This window comes from Terrapene carolina, unplaced genomic scaffold (genome assembly GCF_002925995.2).
Source record: "Terrapene carolina triunguis isolate 2854851 unplaced genomic scaffold, T_m_triunguis-2.0 Scaffold58, whole genome shotgun sequence".
In the NCBI taxonomy this organism is placed as follows: domain Eukaryota; kingdom Metazoa; phylum Chordata; order Testudines; family Emydidae; genus Terrapene; species Terrapene triunguis.
Genome location: NW_020664409.1, coordinates 93,426,646 through 93,453,598, shown reverse-complemented (window position 1 = coordinate 93,453,598; position 26,953 = coordinate 93,426,646). Strand labels below are relative to the sequence as shown.

At 42.2% G+C, this 26,953-nt stretch overlaps 1 protein-coding gene across 2 annotated transcripts; it reads right to left on the bottom strand.

The window, feature by feature from the left end:
• Positions 1 to 687: 687 nt before the first annotated feature.
• Positions 688 to 18,863, bottom strand: WDYHV1 (WDYHV motif containing 1). Of its 2 annotated transcripts, XM_029913487.1 has the most exons (7): positions 18,674 to 18,863; positions 17,061 to 17,160; positions 16,556 to 16,606; positions 12,350 to 12,498; positions 11,854 to 11,978; positions 6,856 to 6,912; positions 903 to 951 (listed from the first exon to the last, which is right to left on the bottom strand). In XM_029913487.1, the coding sequence occupies exons 1-6, from the start codon at positions 18,763 to 18,765 to the stop codon at positions 6,866 to 6,868; spliced, it is 564 nt and encodes a 187-aa protein (XP_029769347.1). In that variant the 5' UTR covers positions 18,766 to 18,863; the 3' UTR covers positions 903 to 951; positions 6,856 to 6,865. The 2 variants fall into 2 exon arrangements, with proteins under 2 accessions (XP_024061217.2, XP_029769347.1); XM_024205449.2 differs by lacking the exon at positions 6,856 to 6,912 and having other exon boundaries at positions 688 to 951.
• Positions 18,864 to 26,953: the final 8,090 nt, after the last annotated feature.

The following is a 26,953-nucleotide window of genomic DNA, read 5'->3' as shown; positions in this document are numbered from 1 at the left end:
TAGTGTAGACAAGCCCTGAGAGATGCATGCAGTTCCTTCCCTGGCCTCACAGGCCAGCACTGTATTTAGAACATTGAACTCTAGCCCTAAATGTTGACATTCTAACAGCATACGTTCTGGAAATGTTGATGAAATGCTGCCAGGCTTCAAATAAATATTACCCTGATCTGAGTACATTCAATGCTGAGTGAAAATGTTCCTTGCCCTTTATCTCGACAGAGTGACGTTTTTTATAAGAGCTACAGGACTAGGCAGATTATTTATTCTATAACGGTTAACAGGGATCATCTCTAATATCCATCATGCGCTATATGGAACTAAACATCTGTTCCGGACGGATTAGAGAGGAAAATCGTTGTGGTATATTTCCAAGTTGATTTTTTTAACTTTGTATATTCTGAAGAAAATATTGAATGTACTCATATCTAAGGCCTTGATCCTGCAGTTGGATCCATGCAGGCAGATCCTTACATTGCTCAGACTCTCATTGAAGTCAATGGGCTTCACACAGGCAAAAGCTTCTACCTGTAAGGATTTAGCTGCAGGACTGGGGTCCAGTAATCTCAGCTGACAGATTGAAGTTTAAGTGTAGTAGGGTCAATACAGATGCTGTAGAATTAGTCCGATCCATTATATAATTTTTAACTCTTGTTATATAGTCAAAATAAAATATTTTATTCAGTTCATTGCATTTTTGATCAATTCTTGTATTTGACAAAACAATAAATTTCATAGAAATAAACCAATTTATAAACAGAATGACAAGAGCAACCACAACAAAACAAAAAAGGGAAGCTGATGTGTCCTTTGTTTACATCACTGTCCTTTCAAAGTGAACCTGAAATCAGCTCTGTCTGCCATACCGATCCACAAAGTCAGGTAGCAGAAATACTGAGCCCCATCCCACCTTGGGATTCATACTGATAAAATCATCCAGGTTCATCTTGGAATCTAGATAAGGAGCACAAATAGAGAATGTTAGAGTCCTAAATAAGGCATCTATTTAGCACAGGAATGCATGAACATTATTTGTCAATCAAATGCAGACAGAAACCTGTTTTGATGGTAGGGATTAATATACACATACATACCAGTAAAGAGCTCATGTCAAGAGCTTCTTCCCTCTCATGAAAAGCCATTGAATAGGGAAAACACTACTCAGAGGGAATTCTGCAAATTGTAAGATACCTTCAGAGTCTTCATTTCCTGTTTTCAGGATGTAGCATTTGTCTCTGATCCCTATCTGCTCATGTCAATAATTTCGTTACCTGACCAGCATTTTCACTGATTGAAAGAAAGAGTATGTAGGAAAACAATAGAGATTTGCAGCAGTCCCAGAGGGCACTTATATCATGCCACGGAGTTGTAGTGCAGGATAAAGGGTGACCAAAACTAGAGAATTAAAAAAAGGACTGTTATAGTAAAAACTACGGGTCCCACGGCATCTCTCTATTCAAGAAGAGCCTGATCCTGCAAGGTCCTGCGAGACCTTGCTCCTATTTAAGGGCCTGATCCAAAGCCTATTGGAGTCAACGGAAGCTTTTCCATTGACTTCAATGGGGCATTAGATCAGCAATTAATAGGAATTAGAAGGTGCTGATCACTTCCTATGAGATGCTGATCAGCCTCGAGATCATGCCCCAACTAGGAAAACAATTAATGGACTTCATCAGGTCCCATGAACTCATTTGAAAGACTCCCACTGACTTTGAGTGCTTTGGTTCAAGCCCTAAATTCTGAAACCAGAGCCATGATAACTTGGGGGAGACAGTTGGGAGATGCTTGTGTAATCTCCACGTCTGATTTTAACATTGAGAGGGAGGAAAATCAAGTAAGAAAGAATACAGCAATGGAGAAAGGAACAGTAGTGGGTATGAGAATGGACCTTAAGAGAAAAGATAGCGCCAATACCAATGAAGCTAACAGTCAAGTAGGCGATACTGGCAGTAGAATGACAGTATCTAATAGGGCAAGGACTGTGGGCGAAGCAAAGCAGCAAAAGCAAAGCAGCAAAAATTAAAATGTTTGTACACCAATGCAAGGAGCCTGGGTAACAAAATGGAGGAACTCGAACTACTGGTGCATGAAGTGAAACCAGATATTATAGGGATAACAGAAACATGGTGGAATAGCAGTCATGACTGGAGTAGAGGTATTGAAGGATATGTGCTGTTCGGGACAGAAATAAAGGTGATGGTGTAGCATTGTATATTAATAATGAGGTAGACTGTAAGCAAATTAGAAGTGATGAAATGGATAAAACAGAGTCTATTTGGGCCAAAATCACGTTGGGGAAGAAAGCTACTAGAGGTTCCCCTGGGATAGTGCTTGGGGTATGCTACAGACCCCCAGGATCCAATTTAAATATGGATAGAGACCTCTTTAATGTTTTAACTAAATAAATACTACTGGGAATTGTGTGATTATGGGAAACTTTTACTTCCCAGATATAGATCGGAGGACAAGTGCTACTAATAATAGTAGGGCCCAGATTTTCCTGGATGTAATAGGTGACAGATTTCTTAACCAAATAGTCGGTGAACCAACAAGAGGTGATTCCATTTTAGATTTGGTATTGGTGAGTAGTGAGGACCTCATAGAAGAGCTGGTTGTAGGGGACAAGCTTGGTTTGAGTGATCACGAGCCAATTCAGTTTACACTAAATGGAAGAATAAACAAACATAGATCTGCAGCTAGGGTCCTTGATTTCAAAAGGGCAAACTTTAAAAAATTAAGGGAATTAGTTAGGGAAGTGGACTGGACTGAAGAACTCAAGGATCTGAATGTGGAGTAGGCTTGGAATTACTTTAAGTCAAAGTTGCAGAAACTATCGGAAGCCTGCATCCCAAGCAAGGGGAAAAAAATCATAGGGAAGGGTTGCAGTCCAACCTGGATGAGCAAGCATCTCCAAAGCAGAAAGCCTACAAGGAATGGAAGATGGGATGGATCAGCAAGGAACGCTACCTCTTGCAGGTCAGAAAGTGATAAAGGGATAAAGTGAGAACTGCCAAAAGCCAAGCAGAGTTGGACATTGCAAAGGGAATTAAAACCAATAGTAAAAGGTTCGATAGCCATATAAATAAAAAGAAAACAAGGAAAGAAGAAGTGAGACTGCTAAATACTGAGGATGGGTTGGAGATTAAAGATAATCTAGGCATGGCCCAACACCTAAACAAATACGTTGCCTTAGTTTTTAATAAGGCTAATGAAGAGCTTAGAGGTAGTGGCAAGGTGGCAAATGGGAACGAGGATACGGAGGTAGAAGTTACCACATCTGAGGTGGAAGTCAAACTCAAACATCTTAATGGGATTAAATTGGGGGCTCCGGATAATCTCCATCCAAGAATATTAAAGGAACTGGCACATGAAATTGCCAGTCCAATAGCAAGGATTTTTAATGAATCTGTAAACTCGGGGATTGTACCCTATGACTGGAGAATTGCAAATATAGTTCCTATTTTTAAGACAGAGGAAATAAAAGTGATCTGGGAAACTACAATCCTGTTAGTTTGACCTCAATTGTGTGCAAGGCCTTGGAACAAATTTTGAAAGAGAAAGTAGTTACGGACATAGAGGTGAACAGTAATTGGAATAAAATACAACATGGTTTTACGAAAGGTACACCGTGCCAGACTAACCTGATCTCCTTTTTTGAGAAGATAACTGATTTTTTTACACAAAGGAAATGCAGTAGACCTAATCTACCTGGATTTCAGTAAGGCATTTGATACAGTTCCACATGGGAAATTATTAGTAAAATTTGAGAAGATTGGGGATTAATATGAGAATTGAAAGGTGGATAAGGAACTAGTTAAAAAGTTCTGGAACAGCCTTCCAACAGGAGAAGTGGGGGCAAAAAATCTAACTGGCTTCAAGACTGAGCTTGATAATTTTATGGAGTGGTAGTATGATGAGACTGCCTACAATGGCATGTAGCTGATCTGTGACAGCTAGCAGCAAATATCTCCTATGGCTGGTGATGGGACACTAGATGGGGAGGGCTCTGAGTTACTCTAGAGAATTCTTCCCCAGGTATCTGTCTGGTGGTCTTGCCCACAAGCTTAGGATCTAACTCACCGCCATATTTGGGGTCAGGAAGGAATTTTCCCCAGGTCAGATTGGCAGAGACACTAGGGAGTTTTCGCCTTCCTCTGCAGAATGGGGCCTGGGTCACTTGTGGGTTTAAACTAGTGTAAATGGTGAATTCTCTATAACTTGACATCTTTAAATCATGATTTGAGAACTTCAGTAACTCAGCCAGAGGTTAGGGGTCTATTACAGGAGTGGGTGGGTGAGGTTCTGTGATCTGCAGTGTGCAGGATAATCACGATGGTCCCTTCTGTCCTTAAAGTCTACGAGACACAAAAACCCCTTCCGTCACTGTCGGTAGTATCTACACTATGGTGCTACCTGCCGCTGTAGCATAGTCGTAGCCCTAGTGTATTTAGTGTAGTGCCCTACTGCTGTATTTGTGCTTTTTTTAAACATGGATTATTTAGATACGTCAGAGCCAAAGCCTACTGTTGTTTAACTGATAGATCTACAAGTACAGTATATAGGGTAAAATTCACTTCAGCTGCATAAAGCCCAAGTAATTAGGCTTATACTGGTGCAGTGCACAAGGGATTTAGGGAGCACAGAAACCACTCAACGGCAAGGTAGGGCTGCAGCCCATCCATAATCCAACCCCTGCAGATACTATTCAATCTCTAGGCTGGAATATCAGCTTCCGCCCCTCTGCACGCACTATGTACTGGGATTCGCAGTTTGTCTCCATCCAAGTACTAGCCAGGCCTGGAACTCTTTAATTTCCAAGATCAGATAAGATCAGGTGCATTCAGTCTGGTATGGATGTCTTACACATTATATAACAGCCCCTTGGATCCATCTAATCACAGTTCCCATAGCCCCTCCTCCAACTCCAGTTTTCACTCCAGCCTATTGTAGGGTCTGTGCATAGTGACAGCAAAATAATTATTTTAAAAGTGTTCCTTACATGGTAAACAAGTCCAGAGGGACATTTTAGAAGTTGAGTTACAAACTTCGGGGGTGAGGAGGAAAAGGGTGATGGGGGACGGGAGAGAGAAAGTATTTTTAAACAAGGGAACACAGGTGCAGCTGTAAGCAACGTGAAAGGGTGCTACCATATAATCTTTTAGGGGAGTAAAAAGACTCTCCTAAATTTAGCTGACCAGAACGGTCTTGGGCAGCCTATAAAAACAAACAATTTTAATTAAGGGATTTTTTTCTTTTAAAAAGCAGGACAGAACTTCCAAGTCAGCAGTGATCAACACTGTTTCATGGATTAGTCAATAAATGGCACTGAAGCTGCATGACAGCTGGTTTCCTTTGCATTGCAAGATATGCAATCAGACCTCTCAATTTTTTTTTATTAATAAGGAAGCCCTGCATTCTGATAAAATTCCCTCTTTCCCATTATTATATCTATTTGTTTTAAATCTATATTGTGCCATAAGTTTACAGTGCCTTACAACGTTAAAAAACTGCTAGGCAAAGGATATTATCATAATCCAGATAAAGTCCTTCATCTGAGGTTCTAAGGCCTAAAGTGGAACGGGAGAGCTAACACACAAGAACAGAGTGCAGATGTTATGGCTGACAACCCAGGTGGTTTTTCAGAAGGGACTGGAGTGAGAGCTAGTAGAAAGGCTCTTCCAAGCATAGCGGGTGGCATAGAAGAAAGCAGGGGTGAGAAAAGACAAATTGTGTTTACTTTCTGGACCCAATCCTATTTAGGAGCAGGACCAGGCCCTAAAGATGGAAAATGTTGCCGAGACACTGATTGAATGAAATGGCTGTTTGATTTGCTTGTTTCTGCCTATCCACATAGCAACACTTCTTCTGACAGAACCATTTTAGTAGAGCCACGCACAATATATTTTATTACTGCGGCCATGCCTGTGCATTCTGGGACCCTTAAGGCATGTTGTCCATTATGCCTAACACACTTGCTATGAGCAGGGGCTTATGGATACTTTACAAATACTAGGCCATACACTGTCCGATGGAGTTAGTAACTAATACAGCTGCAGTGCTTGTGGTTTCTGTCCATAGTGAGTAGACTGCAATGATTCAGCTGAACGAGAACTAAAGAGCTTACTCCAGATTTAACAACCCCATGCTAGAGCTATTCCAGGTATTTACAAGCATTGGATGCAAGGTGCTGTACATCCTTATACTAGTTACAAAGAAAAGACAGACTGTGATTTTCCAAGGAGCCTAGACGTGGGCTATAAAGGAGATGTTGGGTGCTTTTGTAACTCACTTGCTTCATGAGGATATCTCGTTAAGAGATCTATGGGGAGTGGGTAGGAATGAGTCATTGTTGCTAGGCAGATGTACAATTAGCACTCAACACTCAGAAGTTTCTGGAATTGGGTGTGATAGTTTTGGATATGCTCAATAGGATTGAAGTAGCTGGACTCAAGACTCCATGAAGGCAAGTAGTCAGGCAGCTACTTTACAGAAGGCCGTGTGCCCTGTGTGGGTTGAGAGGAGCTGAGCCACAGGAGCAGAAAGCAGGCTGTTTTACCCTAACTGTGAAGCATTTAGGTTAGTGATATTTTTAACCCTCCAACAGGGAAGCCCTGGCAGGGTTAATTATAGAGAGGAGAAATTGGGAGGGAAAACTAATTTCCTTCATTTTAATTGTAAGCTTGGAATGTTGCTTGATTTTAGCCAAATTGGTTTTTTATTTAAATTCTCTCAACTACTCTGATGGACCTATTTTTCTCTTATTTAAATGTGATCATGGGTAAAGAGTCATTTACATTTTGCTATTCTCAGTTTTGTATTTTTCTTGTAATGGGTTTATTTTAAAATCTATATACCTACCTAAGTGATTTCAGCAGAGGAGGAGGAAGAATGTGCATGGATTCCATTTGAAGATTTCTACAAGCGAGTGGAGGGAAGATGTTAATTTTGACTCAGCAGACTGTATAGATTTTGGTGATCAAAGACTATAACTGAGACAGGTGAACTCAACCTAAGATTTTGGGAATTCTGAGTTTCTTCTCACTGTATTTCTGTGGGGACTGATCTGTTTAGATTTGTTTTCTTTATTTAGGTATAACTGTGAAGCTAATGGATATGGATTATAAAGTAACCATGTTATGTTGTAGAAATTGTTATTATTATTATTAATAATTATGATTCTTTAGAATAAAATTTTATAAATTTGATACTTAAGTTCACTCCTTTTGTTCTTTTGGACTTGACTGTAGAGGTTGACCCTGTGCAATCCTTGTTGAAAATCCTCAATGACTGAATTCTAGGTCTCCATGTGCTTTTCTATGGCAGTTGTTTTTAGGCATTAGGAGAAGGGCAGTGAAGTAAACTCTAGTCCACCCAAAGGTTACACTTTGAAAGTGGGAAGTTTGACTAGTGCAGCATGTAGACTATGGGTAGCCAAGTACTGAGATTCAAGAAAAGGGAGGCTCTGGAGACATGATCAGAGCAGCGGGAGAAGAGAATCTGCAGTTAGATAACAATAATAGTGTGGAATTATTAAATGGCACATTAAATTTGCCTCTGCTGTGTTCAGGTTTACTTCAGCAGGGCTTGTTCCAGGAAGTTTCCAGTTTTTTACCACTGAACCTTTCAGTCACCTTTAACTTCTATCTGTGTAGTTTTAATAATAAGCTCTACAGCATGTAAAGAAAGCATGTAAAGAAAGTTCTAATGTTATGTCCTTGGTTGCTTTCATCCTGTTTTTCTCCTTTGCTCACACAAAGCTCATATAACCATTTTTTTCCTTAGATAAAAATAACAGCAGGTTAGACAGCGTGTATGTGCTGCTCTTTTGCTCACTGAGGCTTTCTTTGTTGGGTTCACTATGATTCTACTATCACCACTGGGAGAAGACAAAGGCGGAAGCTGCAGATATCTACATAGCTTCAGTCTAGCAGCCTGCATGTCTAACATATGCGTCAGATACAATGCCCTCCAGCTTTTGTTTCTCAGCTGTCTTATCCACTCTTTTGGGAAACAAAATGCATCATTTACGATCACCCAGGGACTCTAACCAAGAAACCTGCTGCACCAATCTTGTAGTGTGCTACCCAACACCTGGGAAGACTTCAAATTTGAACCATGGTTTGCAATGTAATATTCAACTGTTCGTAACAGCTCTAAGTAGTAAGGCCATCTGTTCCAGGAAATTTTGAAATGCTTTTTGGAAGATATATTTTATGTGGTCCTGCAGTTAGAACTGTGATCATATCAGAGCTCACAAGCTAAGTAGGATCAGGCCTGATCAAGACATGTATGATAGACTCCAAAGGATAACCCAAATGCAGTATTGCCAACCTCAAGTTTTTAAAAATCATGTTATCCTTCCCCATCCACCCCAAATTAGGAAACGGATTCTTAAAAATCATGATTTTTAAACCAATACATTTTGGGTTCTTTTTATTTGCATTGGGCTTTCTGAGCCTTTTGGGAATTTACTTTGTTCATGTTTTCAAGCTTTTTCTTTGCAATGATCAGGATTAGAAACTTTAATTTTTAAAAATTGAAGGTGAGATTCTCATATAATCTCCTGATTCCAACTTTAATTAATTAAGCTGGGGCTGTAATGGAAACATCATGAGGCTTGTGATAAAATCATGAAAGTTGACAATCCTGCAAATGGTACAGGAAGTTATATTGGTAATGGCTGTAGGCAGTCCTCTGCCTTCTGAGTCATTATTGAACCAATGCCTCATTAGGTAAAGGTTTCAGAGTAGCAGCCGTGTTAGTCTGTATCCGCAAAAAGAACAGGAGTAGCTCATCTTAATGGCTCAAAAGCTTTTCAAAAACAGACTCCAATGAGAAACTGCTGAACTAGAATTAATTTGCAAACTAGATACCATTAACGGGCTTGAATAGAGACTGGGAGTGGTTGGGTCATTAGACAAATTGAATCTATTTCCCCATGTTAAGTATCCTCACACCTTCTTGTCAACTGTCTGGAATGGGCCATCTTGATTATCACTACAAACATTTTTTTTTCCTCCTGCTGATAATAGTTCATCTTAATTAATTAGCCTCTTAAAGTTAGTATGGCAACTTCCACCTTTTCATGTTCTCTGTATGTATATATATCTTCTTACTATATGTTCCATTCTATGCATCTGATGAAGTGGGCTGTAGCCCATGAAAGCTTATGCTCAAATAAATTTGTTAGTCTCTAAGGTGCCACAAGTACTCCTGTTCTTTTTTCATTAGGTAAAGGCACTGTACCATTATTCAGAGGAGATGGAAAACAACTCCTGACCACTTGGAATCATTAAAAATCCCATGCCATTTTCCATAAAAGTGGTGGTGGTAGTCCCAGTGTCCTGGCCTAGTCAAACTGGATAACTACATTTACTGTATCTACATTTCCATTTGACATTCTTTGTCACTTCCTGTTCTGAAGTGCTATGAGCCATTAAGCAGTTAAAGTGGAAACATTTCAGTAACAGAAAAAACAAATTCCTGTCTTTTTCAAGTTTTATAAAAGCTTTTGAATCCTTCAAAATGAAAGGAGCTATAAAGTAATTAATATTGAAAAATACAAATATTTTGTAGGAGCAGAGCAGCAAAACTATGTTGATCTTTATCTTTAATAAAGTGTAAACAATTCCTAGATATTATGGTGATAAGTGCTTTAGAAATACTGATACATTTAGAAATGTATCAAATCTTTTTAATATATTTTAAAAGGGTGCTCACTTTAGTAACATCCCAAGGGAAAATATAGAGCATGCAGCAAACAGTACTAATATAAAAAGGTCTTCTCTGTGACTTTGTAATTATCTTTTTACTAGCTGTAAGGAAATCAACTACTCTAAATTATGAAAAAGAATACACTAATACAAAAGTAGAAAAACAGGTATGGTGCCTTATAAATAAACTGATATAAAACAATAAGCAGGAACCACTTTGCCGACCACTGAAATGCAGTAAATGCTAGAGTGAAATGTGTTAGCAATTTAATAAAGAAAGTGAAATACCATATCTAACTGAATGAAGCTGCATGGAGAATGTAGTTACCTGAACTGGAATTTGGTCAGGACACTGGGACAAACACCCATAAGCTCTTTACTGATCACAGGAGGTCAAACCCCTCAGTTTTCTATCCCATTTGGGGGGAAAAAGACCCCTCCAGTAGAACAGTTCCCCTGTAACACAGTGCTGAAATATGAGTTCATTACTGACTGAGGGAAGAGTGCCACCTACTGACTGACTAGTAGCAAAGGAGTTCAGTTTCTTGTCCCACTTCTGTCGTCTAAGTACAAACTTTGAGCAACAGTGAACTCTAACAAATTATGTGTAGAACTTTAGTGATTTACAGGGGTCACACTGAGCTTTACGGTTGAATCATTGGTGACTGTGGCCTCAGTTCAGCAAGGTAGTTAGGCATGTCCCTAACTTTAAGCACATGAGTAGTTCCATTGAAGTCAAGCTTAAGAACCTTAGGTAGCTGTTGAGGTACAAATACATATGTATATGAATATCTCAAGTGAATGAAGGAATAAGGCTGGAGGAGAAGAAACTGAACCTGGCTGAATAAGGAAAGGAAAGGAAAGGAAAGAAGAAAGTATCAGGATAGCACATACTTAAGAGAGGAAGGGAATGGAAACAAAACAAAAAAGGAAAAATATCCAGTGTTTACTAGATCAGGGTCAGAATGTTCAGGACCAAACTACCTAAGCATGTGCTTAACTTTAAACAGATGAGTAATCCCACTGACTGCAACAGGACTAGTCACATGCTTAATGTTAAGCATGTGCTTAAGTGCTTCGCTGGAGTGGGGCCAGAGTGCTCAGCAGCCTGTGGGATCAAGCCTGATGGAACACGATTCAATAAAGCATCCCTACTCAAGATAAGTACATGCTTAAATGCCAAGCCCCACTGAAGACAGTGGGACTTAAGCATGTGCTTAAGTGCCATCCTGAATAGGGATGAACATCTGCACATGTTTAAGTGCTTTCCTGAATTGGGGCCTGAATGATCTTTTAAAAACAGAAACAAAAAACCACCCATCGTCCTTTTTGAGCACCCGGGCCAAATTAAAGCGTAGGCACTATAGGCTTATTCACAAAGCGCCAGCTCTTGGAGTCCCATGATGAGGTCAGAACCTTGGCTCTCTTTTTAAATTAGTTTCTACTAATGTATGTAAGGAAAAGCTTGAAAATGTGACCCGCGTGTAACTGATGCCCATCTGATTGGCAGACAAACCTAAAACATTAGTTCTGAGAGGTGTGAACTGTCCCGTTCTTCTTAACTCTGATGCCTGTGCCACCCCAAGGAGAGGCAGGGCCATAGCATGGGGCCAACATGTGGGATGTGCCTACAGTCCTGGGTTATCTTAACTCAGCCCTGTGGATGACATGGACATATACTTTCTTCTTGTGAAGACTGACTTGCATATGAGAGGCACAATCTGAACACAAGTCTGAGACCCAGGAACTCCGAAATTCCAATCCCAAGTCTATCAGAGAATCACTATGTGATTGTGAACAAGTCACTTTATCCTCTCTGCATCAGTTCCTAATGAGGGGACATTAATGCTTACTTGCCCACCTCACACAAGGTGTTGTGAGGATTAGCTAGTTAATGTTTGATAAATGCCAGAAACAGTGTTGAACATTATATAATCCCATAGGTACATGCAAGATGCAAGTTCATATTTTTTTCTGATGAAATAATAAAGCACTTTGTCTTGAAAGGAAAGGTGGCAGTGCTTTCACAGTATATTATGGAAGCATAAATATCACTTATGCAATTCTTTGGCTTTATTTTGTTTCATTTCCTCGACTCAAAAGGAACAGGATTTTTTTGTTTTGGGTGTGGAATGCTATTTACCTGCAGTTTCAATGCAAGGGTAGAAAGGAGGAGGCTTCTGCCAGTGTCCACTGGCATCTTTCATGTGGGATCGGTCAGAAGCAAATGTCTTCAGATACAAATCTGCTCGAATCAGTCTGATTTTTCTAAACAAACATATAATTCAAGAACGTACTAAGTGATGGAGTCATGTAATACTGTATTAGACATTACTAACCCAGAGTCTGTTCCTGCCCTTTAAATCAAATTCATATAGTTTAGTGGTATATTAATAGTGTCAAGTAGCTGAATGACTAACAGGAAGCAATGCAAGGAAATAGAAAGTTTTATTGATGGATGAACGATTGTACCTTTAAGGTCAGGATCATTAGAAGAGCAGCGTGGTGTGTTTAATTTCCTGCACAGTAACAGATTATACGTAGGTGACTATGCATACAAAGAAAAATATCAACTGCATCAATTGTTGGGGCTTGATTTTGTAAAATATTCTGTACCATATTTGTTTTAATTTTCTCACCTTCTAAATCCTGGAAGAAGAATATCATCTGATTTAAAGGCCTCCTCAATGTAAGTGTCAAATGGACATGGAAATGGCAACACTGTGTCAAGATCATAAATGAAGTTCTGGTCTCCACTTGAAACATGAAGTAAAACAACATGGTAATCCTAGGAGTAAAGATCATTGACAATTAACTAGACAGTTGTAAATGGTCACAGAGAAACCTCAGAGTTATTAGGAAAAGGGGACAGAAATCACCCCCAAAGAATAACCCATAAGTGATGGCGCAGAGATGAACTGCAACTGTGATCTCCCCCCAAGTCTGTCCAGTGGATACTCTTTTCCAAGTGGAATTCCACAGCTTATCCCACTTTAGCCTGGATCACCAGGGTGAAATGCCATCTACTCTCACCATCCTGCCACAGGTACAGGGCAAACAGTGCTTTATACCCTCTTGTCACCTGAGTTGCACTCATGAGAGGCTGCAAGTTTCACTACCTTCACCTCTCTCTGGCCCACAATTCTACCACTCTAAGACTGGATCCCAGGATAGCAGCCTGCCTGTTTTCAGCTGTAACAACACGACAGAGCCAACTGCAACTGGAACCAGCAAGACACTCCTCTTTGGGTACCTGTGACCCAGGGCTGATTAAAGTGACTCCAAACAGCTTGTGTCCATTCACCCAAAGGTACACAGCACACAGGGAGAAAAAGTTAAACCTACAACAGTCCTGCACACCCAAAGTTTGCCTGCATGTGATCACCTCTCTCAAGCTTAGGCAGCAGAGCTGTCTCAGGCACAGCCTGAAGAGCCCCTGCCTTAGTTCCAGAGCCCCGTTGAATACACCACCAAAATAAGTTTTGTCTCCCCAAGCAGCTGCTGCCTGCTTTCCTACCCCCCTTTCCTCTAGGCTAGGGGTTGTAATTGCTTAGGCCCAGATACGTTGATTTCAGTGGGAATTAGGAACCTAAATACCTTTGAGGATCTGGACCTTAGTGTTCTTTTGGTCTTGGTCTCTGGCCTTGAAAAAGCAGGACTGTCACCTTTCTGGTCACAGGCAGGTAAGGAATTTTCAATAAATAGTTCACCCATTCCTTCTGTTAAGGTCCCTTGGTATTCTCCCTAGAGATACCTTATCTTTGTCAGTTTCATTTCCTGTTTGCTGCCGCCTAACGCCTCCCTCCCCAGTTTGATTTAACTCTAGGCAGTCAGACAGAATCTCAACCAGGGAAACCATACAAAATAATACAGATATCTCCTTAATTTCCACACCCTAATACAATAAAATATTTGAATTGGATAACATGTCCTTTGTGTTCATCTCAATCCCAACCAAAGGCTGGCACAGATAAAAGACGACAACTTGCCTCTTTATGAAGTGATTAGCAGGTAATTTTAATGCTGTGTTTGATGACTCATTTTGTACAATTAATCACAATGAACTGTAACCTAGTAAAGTGAATACAAAATCCACTTATGGAAAGAGTTTGAGGAGCTTTCTTATGACATTTTCAGTGCTAAACAAGCCTAGCTATTTGGAGCAAGAAATTGAAAAAATCTTAGGCAAATTATTTTGCCATACTAATACACGTATTGGAAATGGAGTTGTGTGAAACAACAAAATTTAAAAGAGATGGAATAGTGACGATGAGAACAGGGAAACCAGCTATAGGCTTATGCAAATTTGCATTTCTAGTTACATTGTCTACCAAAAAACTTGAATTCAATACATTTTGGTGGGAAACACTTAAAATCTGTAATGGCCTTCTCTGTCCCTCTTCTGCCTTCCTTCTCATACCACTTAGATCTCATTCAAAACTAATATTTGTAAAGTTGGTTTGTTTTTAAACTATGTTATTTTTGAGTCACACTTGGGGGCAGGGTGGAGAAGGGGTCTTGCAATGATATAATTAAAATGGCTCAAACAGGTTTTTTTTTCTGATTTTCCCAAACAATTCACTCCCAGTCTGAGATGGCATGTGCCAGTTTAAAAAAAAAATAAAGTTATAGGTACCTGAATAGGGCATTTATACTGAAAGTGCATCTTAACCATCACTTACTAGAATATAAGATTGCTGCACCAAAATTGGACTAGGGCTCCAGTACTGGACAATTCAGAGGAAAGTTCAGTGATAATTATGTCCAAAAAGGAAATTTTCCCCTAATACCATCCCACAGGGCATATCCCCTGACACATGAAGCTATATAACGCTCATGTTTTTCTATCCCATGTACTATATATGTTGATATTTTCATTATCCATGTAAATATCTACACTTTTTTTGGATCCAGCTAGGCTCTTGGCTTCAATGCTATCTTGTGGCAATAAGTTCCACGGGTTTATTATGTGTTGTGTTAGAAGTTTTAAGTTTGTTGACTTTTGATTTCATAGGCTGTTCCATTGTTCTTTTACTATATAAGTGGTCTACTCTTAAAACACTACATTGGCGCAGCTGCACTGCTGGAGTGCTTAAGTGAAGACACTCTTATGCCAATGGGAGAATCCCGTCGGCATAGTTAATCCACCTCAGTGAGAGACAGTAGCTATGTCAACGGGAGAAGCTCACCTGCTGACATAGCGCTATTTACACCAGGGATTAGGTCGATATAACTATGTCACTCAGGTGTGATTTTTTCACATCCCTGAGTGATGTAGTTATATCAATATAAGTCTGTAGTGTAGACCTGGCCTTAAAAAAAGCACACATGGGATGTTTTTAAGAACCTAAGAATGACCATACTGGATCAAACCAATGGTCCATTTAACCCAGTATCCTGGCTTCTGACAGTGGCTGCTGCCAGATGCTTCAAATGGAGTGAACAGAACAGGACAATTCATAGAGTGATCCATCCCCAATCATCCAGTCCCAGCTTCTGGCAGTCAGAGGGTTAGGGACACGCAGAGCATGGGGTTGCATCCCTGACCATCTTGACTAATAGCATTGATGGACCCATCCTCAATGAATTTATCTTATTCTTTTTTTATCCCAGTTATAGTTTTAGCCTTCACAACATGCCCTGGTCATGAGTTCCACACGTTGCCTGTGTATTATATGAAGAAGTACTTCCTTATGTTTGTTTTAAACCTACTGACTATTAATTTCATCAAGTGACCCCTGTTCATATGTTATGTGAAGGGGTAAATAATACTATCTTATTCACTTTCTCTACACAGTTCCTGATTTTTTTTACCTCTATCATATCCCCCTTTAGTTATCTCTTATCTAAGCCAAACAGTCCCAGTATTTTTACTCTCTCCTCATATGGAAGCTGTTTCATATCCCTAATCATTTTTGTTGCCCTTCTCTGTACTTCTTCTAATTCTAATATCTTTTTTTCAGATGGGGCAGCCAGAACCGCACCCAGTATTCAAAGTGTGAGTGTATCATGGATTTATATAGTGGCACTGCGATATGTCTTATTAACTATCTTATGTTTAATGGTTCCTATCATTCTATTAGCTTTTTTACACTGCTGCTGCATATTGAGCTGATGTTTTGAGAGAACTATCCACAATGATTCCAATATCTCTTTCCCAAGTGGTAATGGCTAATTTAGACCCCATCGTTTTGTATGTATAGTTGGGATTCATTTTTCCAATGGCATTACTTTGCATTTATCAATGCCGAATTTCATCTGCCATTTTCTTGCCCAATCACCCAGTTTTGTGAGATCCTTTTGTAACTCTTGACAGTCAGCTTTGGACTTAACTATCTTGAGGTAATTTTGTATCGTCTGCAAACTTTGCCACTTCACTGTTTACCCTTTTTTAAATTTATGAATATGTTGAACAGCACTGGTCCCAGTACAGATCCTTGGGGAAACCCTGACATTTACCTCTCTCTACTTGAAAACTGACTGTTTATTCCTATCTTTTATTTCCTATCTTTTAACCAGTTACTATTTATTTTATTTAGTGTTTGACTATTTGCCAAGCCAAGCAATAGCGTTCTTAGTGGCCAAGTTACTGATACATGAGAGGACATTCCCTCTTATCTAATTACGCCTTACTTTGCTTAAGAGCTTTTGGTGAGAGACCTTGTCAAAAAGACTTTCTGAAAGGTACACTATATCCACTGGATCACCCTTGTCCATATGTTTGCTGACACCTTCAAAGAATTCTAATAGGTTGGTGTGGCCTGATTCCCCTTATTGCTTAATGTGCTAGAGGTACTAGGGAAATGAGCATGCTATAAGGATCTATATAGAATAGAATGTCTTACCCAAACTACAGGTTCATCTCCACATCCTGACTGCTGCTTCCAGAGCGGTATCTGCAAATTACAAGTTAGAAGCTAATTTTAAGTAAACTAAACAAACATCTAGGATTTCAGTCTAATACAAGATAGGTCGGTCTTCACTGAATGATAAAATTAGTCAGCTAGCGTTATATCTGCGATGCAATAATTAAGCTTTTCTCAGATTGTCTTTTGGTCTTTTTGAGCTCTTAGTTGGGGACGTTGTTTTGGACCACACAGACCATTCAATCTCCTCAGCTGATAGATAGCAGCAAAGGGATCCCTGCCATCCTCAGGTAGATGATACTTCTCCAAATGTCAACTCCAAGGCCCAGACTGTCATATACAACTAAAATACCTGCCTTTTAGGATCTTTTCCAGTATCTGTCTGACCATGGGGCCCAGGTTAGCTACAAGGCTCAGGCCACCTATATGCCTGGACAGTGAATCTGTTTTGACCTTTGTTCCATATCACAACTCATCAACTTACCATCCTTCTCTCATTGGATATGAAAACAGCATAAAATTCTTCTAAAGGGTATTGATCATAGCTTCTGATGTATTCACAAAGTTTCCAAACATTTTCCTCACTGTAAAATACAAGTTTTTTACAGTTCTTGTTTTATTTCTGATTTATACAATAAAAACAGGATAGATGGTGTGATTATTCCACTTTTGGATTCATTTTTCTGTTGAAGACTTTTTCCCAACTCCCCTTCACAAATCTATTTTTAATCTCTAAAATTTAGGTCCAAGCTCTTATAAAAATGTTTCCACAAATAATTCATAGACTTTTAGGCTCAATTACTGTTTAACAGACAGGAGGAAGCATAATTTGGTTTACTCTGTCATGAAATGCTTTGTAATACCAAATGACTGGTGTATCTAGTGTTTTGTCTTTTCCTCATTGTTTATGGCAAAGAAGTTTTGAGTCAAGTATCAACAAATTATATTATGCAACAGAGGGTCCTGTGGTACCTTTAAGACTAACAGAAGTATTGCAGGTCCTGAGACCTGTCGCGTCCCCCCCCGCACACATGCTCTGTGGAGATAGGGTACAGGAACAGGGGGGCAGGAACAGGGGAAGGGGGACACCCTGATATCAGCACCCCTCTTCCCCCCCTCCCCCACCCTGCACAGCAAGCAGGAGGCTCCCAGGAACAGCTCCAAGGCAGAGGGAAGGAGCAGCACATGGCAGTGGGGGGGAGGGACACCTGAACTGCCCTGCACTAGATAGCCTGCTGGATGGCTGCCGCACAGGGAACTTAGGGGAGCTGATGGGGGGCTGCCAGTCCACCCTAGTTCCAAGCCCCCACCAGCTAGCTCCAATGGGCTGCTCTTCCTGCAAGCAGTGGACAAAGCAGGCAGCTGCTAAACAACGTTTTAAGGGAGCATTGCACAACTTTAAAAGAGCATATTCTCTAATAGATCAGCGACGTAACAATGTTAACCGGGACGACGTTAAGTGAGGAGTTACTGTAAAAATCTTACCTGTAAAGATAAATGTTATCAAGTGTATGTAACAGCTTTAAAAATATTTGTAATTTTTAAATAGACTTCCATCTGATGCTAGTGAAAAATATTAACAATCCCTGTATATAAAATCATTATTGCCTAATATTACTATTGTAATAGTTCTGTACAATTCCAAATAAACTATGCCACTGATAACAATAACTGGGCATGACACACAATAAATACTAATGGAACCACAAATTATTTTCTAAGTGATAAACTATCCAGGAGGCTGTACAATGATCCTGTATATTGTTATTCCCCAGTATATCATCTTCCAATAATCCTGATTAGGACACTCTGTAAATTATAGTACTCTCTAACCAATGCACCCTTTTATCCTATAATACCAAATGTTACTGTAAGAAGAATACTCTCTCTCCTGGTTCTTACGACCTAACTTCTTCCACTTTACCTCCTGCAAGAATACGTGCAGAATTTCTAACGAGAAATGGAAACATGGGAGATTGCAATAGGGAACCCTGACCCTCGGTGCATCCTCTCTTGGTGCACTTATTACTTGACCAGTGAAGAAGAAAGCAGATGTACCCAGCACGCCGCATTTCTTACATGTCTGTTGCTCCTTACCAGTAGCAGCTGGTGTACACACAGGCGTGCCGAGCAGGGGCAGCTGACTGATAACTAGCAGCTGCTGCTGCAGCTACCCCTGGCTGTTCCATAGGTGACCCACATCCAGGTGTAGGGGAGTACTGGCTAGGGGAAGGTTTAACAGGCTCATATACCAGAAGGCAGCACTGGCGCTTCCCCCAGCTGTATAAAGCAGCAGTTTGCTCAGGAAGTGTTTGTGGGTTGTGCAGGAAATTGGTGAGTTACAAGCAATTTCTTCCCCTAGAAAAGCCGGCTGTTATTGCATGACTAGGAACTCAGGCAGGCGGAAGGCATTTTAATTTGGACACAAAGCGAGATCATTTCTATTGCTCTGTTAAGCTCCAGCATGCTGCATCAAAGGCAGGAGAGAGGGGAGCAGGTTGAGCCGGAAGAGTGGGGAAGGGAATTTTTTAATCCAAACCAGAAAGAGGGCAAAGTTTGAGCCAAGGTGGGCAAAAGGGGAAGCTTAAACTCAGTCAGACAGTGGGAAGAGAGGGCTTGAGTGGGGAGAGAGATGAGACCAGGAGAGATCCTGAGCTTACAATGGAGGTGAGGGAGAGACCAGGACAGAGGCTGAGCCTTAGCAAGAGGGTAGGGTGGGCTGGCACTGATCAAGAAGGGCAGAGGAATGGAATCTGGAGCTGTTAGTGTGGGAGAGACTGGCCCTGAGCCACAGGGAAGAAGATAGAATGAGGAGTACTTGTGGCACCTTAGAAACTAACAAATTTATTTGAGCGTAAGCTTTTGTGGGCTAAGATGTTGAGGATGAAAAGGAAGCCTGTTCACAGGGTGCATGGAAAACCTCCCTAGAGAAGTGTTTTACATCTTAATTGTACATGGCCAAATAGAGATTTGAAGTTAAATACAATACCTTTATTTCTGGTTGTCTTTTTGTTAAATCAGAGGGAAGAGATTCTTGAGCTAGTTTTAAGCCCTGAAAACTGGCAGCTTTGCCAGGTTAAGCAAGCTTTTAATGGCTGCACAAGGGCCTTTCATCTTGTGGGCCATAAAATACACAAAACAGTTTATAAAGTGCACCACACAGTCATGAGGTTTAATAATGTAAGAGACTATTTTAAAAAGCTGTGTTCATTGCTGTGCACTTAGCTATTATGTCTTGCCCCACAGTTTGGTGATGGGTAGGGCTACCTATAGGAAGGATTGTGTGGAAAGTTTTGGTTTTTTGTTTGCTTGTATTTTTTCCCTAACATCACAAAAAAATGCTTAATTTATTTCCAGGCTATGACACTTCAGCAAAATGCTGTTGTCACATCAAAACTACAGTAGGATCTCAAATTTTTGTGGATGAGAACACATCAGCATTTGCAGTGTTTAGATATGACCTTTGTAGCTGACAGTGTACTTTTAACTGAAATGTGCTAAACTTTTTTGAGAGAATGAAATTTTAATATTTAAAACTTGAGTTTGGTTTATTGTTCAGGAGGATGGAAGAAAACCGAGGAAGCAGGGGAGGGACTTTGTTTAAGCAAAACAGGTTAATTTTTAATTAGTCTATTTTGGAATGAAAATGTAGTTGCACTCTTTTTGTGATGGAATATGGCCCCATCTTAGCTGGGCCCACGAGAGCCAAAGGCAAATGTTTTCTAAAATAAGAATTTACAGATAAGCTACTAAGTAAATACAACTTTATTAGAGCATAAGCTTTCGTGGGCTACAACCCACTTCTTCGGATGCATATTGAGTGAAACATATATATATATATATATATACACACACATACAGAGAGCATGAACAGGTGGGAGTTGTCTTACCAACTCTGAGAGGCCAATTAAGTAAGAGAAAAAACAGACTAACACGGCTGCTACTCTGAAATAAGTAAATACAGTAACTCCTCGAAAAATGCTACTTTAAGCGAATCCAATTTCCCCATCAGAATTAATGTAAAGGGGGGAGGGTTAGTTTCCAGGGAATTTTTTTTTTTTGCCAGACAAAAGACATTATATACCCCATATAAGTTTTAAACAAACAATGTAATAGTGTACACAACAAGGGTGATTATGAAGCTTGGTTGAAGTTGTGGAGTCAGAGGGTGGGATACTTCCCAGGGAATACCTTGCAGCTAAACGATGAACTAACACTGGGCTGAGCCCTCAAGGGTTAACAGGTTGTTAATGTAACCTCACACTGTACAAGGCAGCACAAATGGAGGGAGGAGACAGTAGACACAAAATAGATGCATGGCAGTGGCTGCAAACGTTACCTGTGGAAACTTGATAATGAACCTCTGAGAGAGAGGTGGGCATGCCCCTTTAAGTACATGGACCCCACTCTAAGCACACTGTCTTTTTAAGTATATCAGCAAGTTGAGACAGCAGCTGCTGTGAGAAAGCTCCCTCTGTCCTGTGCCCAGTCCAGCTGCAACATGTGTGCGCGTGTCCTTGCGTGCCTGACTGTGCGTGGCAGAGTGTGTGTGCATCCCTGCCCCTGAATGCCCCGCACCTGGGCATTGACAGAGGGGTAATGACAGAGTGACAAGGACCCGTTGAATTAGAGCCCTGGCCTTTACAGCAGGCTCCTACAAGACCTGTACCTGCCTGGCGGGGATCTGGCTCCTCGAGGAACAGCTGTGCGAGATCTCGGGCAGTGTCTCTTTAAGGGACTGGCATTTGAATCCCCTTTCCGCGGGAAGCGACGGAGCAGGCGGGCTGAGCGCGTTTCTCTTAGCCAATCAGAGCCGGGCAAAACACTTCCCCCAACTTTGCACGCGCCAAAAATTCCAAAAGGACTCAGTACCGGTACGTGTCTCTCCGCACCCTGTCCGGGACTAACCGACAAGGGGAAAGAGAGTCCCAAGGGAGGAGGGGGCGGAACGGTCTCCTCTGGTGGGGCCGCAGGATGAGTGAGTGTAACAGGAACAGCAGGTACCACACGACCTGCTCTCTCTCAGTAGTCGCACTACGGCTCTAATGAGGGGTGGAGGCGGAGAGATACGACAGAAAGGCGGTGAAGCGACGGCCCGCGGTTTGTGGCGCCAGAATTCGGAGAGAAGCCACCGCCCTCCTCTTCAGCCGGAACAGGTCCGGCCATGGTGATGCTACGGAGCAACACGGGCAGCGGGCGCGGCCGTCCCGTCCCGTCCGCCGCGGCCGGAGGCGGCCAGGGGTCCCTTTACGACCTGATGGACTCGAGCTCCGAGTTCCTATCCCTGAACTCCCCGGCGCCCCGGAGCCGCAGGATGGGCACCCGCTCGGCCGCAGCCGCCTCCGGCAGCAAGTGCAGCAGAGGAGCCGGCAGAGCGCCGGAGGCCCCGGGCAGCGTGAGTAGCGGGGCAGCCTTGCTGCGGACGGCTATGCTGATGCGTTCTCCCAGGCCCGCCTGAAGAGCTCGAGTCCCCCCGCCGCCGCAGTGGCCTCGGCGGTGACTGTCCCCGGTGACTGGGCGGGTGGGGGATGGGGGGCCGAGCTCTCCTGGCGCCGGCGAGCGGGAAATGGGGGGGGTCCTAAACTCCGCCCAGAAAACCGGGCCCATCCCCGTGGTGTGGCGGGGACTAGAGGCTGAGGGCACTCTACCTCGGGAGCCTGTGGTGCGATACTTCCGGCTTGGCTGCCCTTTGCTGGGGTCGGCTCTGCTCTGGCGTTAGGTAACCGGGTTATCCGCGAAGCTGTGTTCGCTCCCCACGTGCTGGCTCCGGAGCCTCCTGCTCACCTACCGTTTGAGGGTCAGAGCTTTAGGCCTTGTCTTTAGGGTTTTAACGTGTGTGTTCATCACTATCCTCCTGCTGTGGTTGGCCCTGCTTAGTTTATCTCCTGGTCTCCACTGTTTGTGGGTTTGTTTGTTTTTTTTTTTTTTTTTTTTTTAACTGAAGGATAGTTCATGAGTTAGTCACCCCAGATGAAAACTCATCTTGTAGCAGTGAAGACAAGGCCACTGCAGTGAGATGTTACTGTGGTGGGTTGTGCAGATTAACATGTAGTCAGCAATGAAAGTTTTAAATTTTGTTGTTAACTGTCATCGTTCGCCTTCAGATTTAACATTTTGCATAAATCAGTGAGGGCAAATCAGATCTTTACACAATGACTGAAGCTGCTGGAGCACAAAGTTGTAGCATCCTAAAAAGTACCAGCTTGCTGAGCCTATCTGAATTTAATCTATTTCCATATGGGAGAGAGGGGAAGGATTCCCTGCTCAGGAGGGAACTGCTAAGAAAAGACCTGAGCCTCTTTTCTAAAAGAAAACTTCTGGAAATTAGGGAGGGTAAATCTTGTCAGTTCCAACTGAGACAAATGCACAGGCATATCCTGCCGCCTCTGAACACAAACTATATAAAATATACCCATATGCCATGCACTAGGGTTCTCCCCCCCCCCCCCCCCATGTCTCACATCCCAGAGCTGGCCATGCTCATCCTGGTTTACCTATTAAAAACAATTGACAGAGTATACATAGAGTACAGTAACTCCTCGCTTAACGTGGTAGTTCTATTCCTAAAAAGTGCTACTTTAAGTGAAACGATGTCAAGCGAATCCAATTTCCGCATAATAATTTATGTAAATAAGCGGGGTTAGGTTCCAGGATTGGATTCGCTTGACATCATTTCACTTAAGTAGCACTTTTTAGGAATATAACTACCACGTTAAGCGAGGAGTTACTGTACTTCAATTGCAACTTTCTCGCTCCCATATCAGCCTGTGATGGGCTTTTACAGCTGCTGCAGCAGTATGTTCTGAGTTGATTACTTAGAGACCCCTTCACAGGTAACAAATTGAAAAGTTAAGGGATTATTGTGAGGAATGATGTGTAAGCATGGTTTATCCTAAATAAAAGATCTAAGCTCTTTATTGGTTATTCAGAATATAGCTGTTTGAAACTGAGAGTCATTTGGTCAGAAAGTTAAACTGGGTCAAAATGTTCGACCCAGATCTGTCCCTCTGTAAATTCCTCTGGAATCCCTTAAATGTTGCCATATCCACAGTGAGAACATTAGGTGTCTCACTGGTACATGCTTCAACTGGAAAGGAAAATAACCAGTGTGTGAAATTCAAATGTCTAAAACTACTTCACAACTAAATGCCTTTCCCACTTAAGGTGTATGTACATGTATACCAGAATGTCATGTCACTTCTGAAGTGCAAAACAAAGGATTTTTCAGTTAATTGCAGAACAGTTGTAAAGCTTTGTATTTGCATAATTTAAAAGCAGAACTAAAATTTAAACTTTCCCCAGCAGAGTAAGTACGAGATCAGCCCAGAAGGAACATTTGGGAGCTTGATGTTTAAAGGGATTTGAAGTGCCTAACTAAATTCCAGGATCACTACCAGTTAGCAAAACATCACAACAGAATGAAGTTAGAACTTAGTTTTAGAAATGTTAGGCCTCTGTGGATGAGTATCTTTTGAAAACTAAGTTCTCAGTGGGGCATTCCCTGTCTCCATAGCAGCTGGAGGCAGAACAGATCTTTGCTCTGAGCCTGGGCTTTGTACTGTCCTTCAGGAGGAATTCTCCAGAATTCTCTGCCTCCGAGCAGCACACGTGAGATTTCAGGTCTCCCTTTTAGCAGAGCTTTCGCAGGACTTTTAACAAACTGTCAGTTTCTTCAATGGCTTCAAGGCTTTTTTCCCTCAAACCAACCTTCTGACTTTCTGAGGTGGGTTAGAAAGACAGAATCTCTCCTCCCCATAGAAATGGCAGTCCTAGACAGCAGCCCCAGGAACCCAGTTCCTAGATGGCATGCAGCCAAGGTCCATGCAGACACAGTTGAGCAGGCTCCAGCAAAACTCAGCATGGGAGCAAGATCCATGCTGAGATAGTTGAGCAAGTTGCATGAAAGCTGTGTTCACTGAGACCAGGCCATCATTAGTGGCATGAAACTCGAGGTAAGGTGGTAGTGGGGGTGTTTTGTTTTTCCCCAGAACCTCCCTCCCATGCATGGGATCCTTATTCTCTCAGTTTGCAGAACAAGCAGGAAAGCATCACTTGGGCCTCCTGAATCTCAGGGGAAGGCCAGGTCCCTCAGAAGAACCAGGAGGAAGAAATTCCTGCTCCCAGCCATTACATAGGCCATGTCCATGCTGTTGGTTCCCGGCTAATGGGAGCTGTGAAGCCAGCACTGTGGGCGGAGGCAATGCGCAGAGCTGCCTGGCCACACCTCTGCCTAGCAGCTGAGCGAGGGGATGTCCCTGCTTCCGGGGAGTCCCCCAGGTAAGCTCTGCCCAGAGCCTGCCTCACCCTGTCCCGTGCCCCAACCCCTGCCCCCTAACTCTGCTGCTGCTGGGGGGGAGGAGCGGTGGCCCAAGACTGCTCCAGCAGTGGCTGGTGCGTCTGGTGCAGGGGCTGTCTGAGCTGCCCCTGAGCCAGCTGCTGCAGAAGTCAGGGAACCCATGACAAACTCGCAGCCTTACTAATGACTCATTTGTCTCCAATGGCTCTGGTTCGTTCCTCATTCTGTGCAGTCAATCCCCACTCTAACAAGGAGTCCGGTGGCACCTTAAAGACTAACAAATGTATTTGGGCTTTTTATCCACGAAAGCTTATGCCCAAATAAATTTGTTAGTCTTTAAGGTGCCACCGGACTCCTTGTTGTTTTTGTGGATACAGAATAACACAGCTACCCCTTGATACTTAATCCCCACTCTGAATCACTTCACTCCATCCTGCTGATTCCCTTCCCTGTTCTATAGGCCTACCTCCTCTCCCCTTCCAGTGATCCTACAGAAGGTCATGAAGTGGCTACTATTTTTGTAAGGGTGACAGTGGGATACATGCTTGCGACTCTCTCAGCCCTGGTCAAGTTCCCCCTGCTGGACACTTGGCAGGCTGCTCTGTTTGGACCCACATGTAGGGCCTGAGTCGTCTTATGCTCCCTTTTGTATGCACAGGCTTAAGTCACCAACTCTGGTTCCAGACTTTCTGGCATATTTCCAGCACACAGACTTCTAATCCTTCCCTAGGAGTGGGAGCTGATGGTCCAGCTGCCATTGGCCCTGTGAACCAGTGCTGATCTCCCCTCCTCCAATATCACCTCAGCACTTTAGCACACCCTTTTCCAGAGCTCCATTCTTGTGGATACTCTGGCTTCTAGTTTACCTCTTTGGAGATGCATCAAAGTTGAAGCAAACAGACACAAGCTTTTCTAGAAGGATTTCCAAAACCAATCACTCTTTACTTTAGACAGCACAAGAGGATTTTTGGGGTCCCAACCCACAGTTTGAGAACCGCTGAGCTAGATACCTCAGACTTTCAACCAAGTTTCTCAGTGCTAAGCATGAAGGGGGAAGGCAACTTTACAGATGCATGTGTAGAAAATGAAACACAAACCTCAAAGGTGAAAAACTGTAATTCTTCCTCAACTGTTTTGAGAAAGTGATTAATGTGGATTGGGAATTCCTTATCAAGACCTACTTCTACTGAAGGTTAAACCTGCTGTGGCCTCCTTAGTAAAGGGCATAGTCATACCAGCTGAAGTGTTCTGCCAAACCCCCAGACAGGCAAATAAGATCTTCAGCTCTGAGACTATTTGCAGTGATCTAATTGTAGAGGTCTGTGTTCAAATGGGAGGCCTGTGAGCATGCATAAAAAAGCCTACATAAAATCTTCTTTAAACTAGATTTCCCTAGCCTACTTTTCCAAGACTGATGTTTCACCAGACTCGGATTTGCTGTGCATTTAAAACTCCCAAATACATGACCCTGAGGAATGCCATAAGTGAAAGGGAAATGTGTCTGTTCTTGTCTGGATTACAGGGCACAGCAGCCATTGCTAAAAGCCTTCTGAAGCATGGCTTTGAGTGAACAAGTGGAAGGGCCAGTTATAGCCCTCACAGAATTGTAGCAGTTAAGTTATTGGCCAAGACCATCTTTAATTCAGGAGAGAGACAGAAGATAGGGTATGATTTGCCAAACGTTAGCACACCCTCCTAAGATAAAAGGCTCAGATTCAACTCCAGGTTATCCTTGTATGGATTCTCAGCATAATTCTAGCTTTGTATCTAGCCTGTAATTACAACAAATCAGTATATAAAGAACTTCATCAGAGGTCCAGTACTAGCATCTTTGGTGAATTAATTCTTAATTATTTAACAGCTATGTGATGTTGGGTCCAGATAGAAGACCTTGTGCATGGGGAACATACCTGGATTCCATTATGATGTGGGGCAAGGCAAGGTGGGACATGTAGCTCAAGAAGTAGACATGGAGTATAATCTGTCTTGTACTATGGACTGTCAAGTGCACCCCTCCACTTTCAGCAAATGACTCTTCAGGAACGTGGTATGGATATATGTATACCATCTTCCTGAAGAGA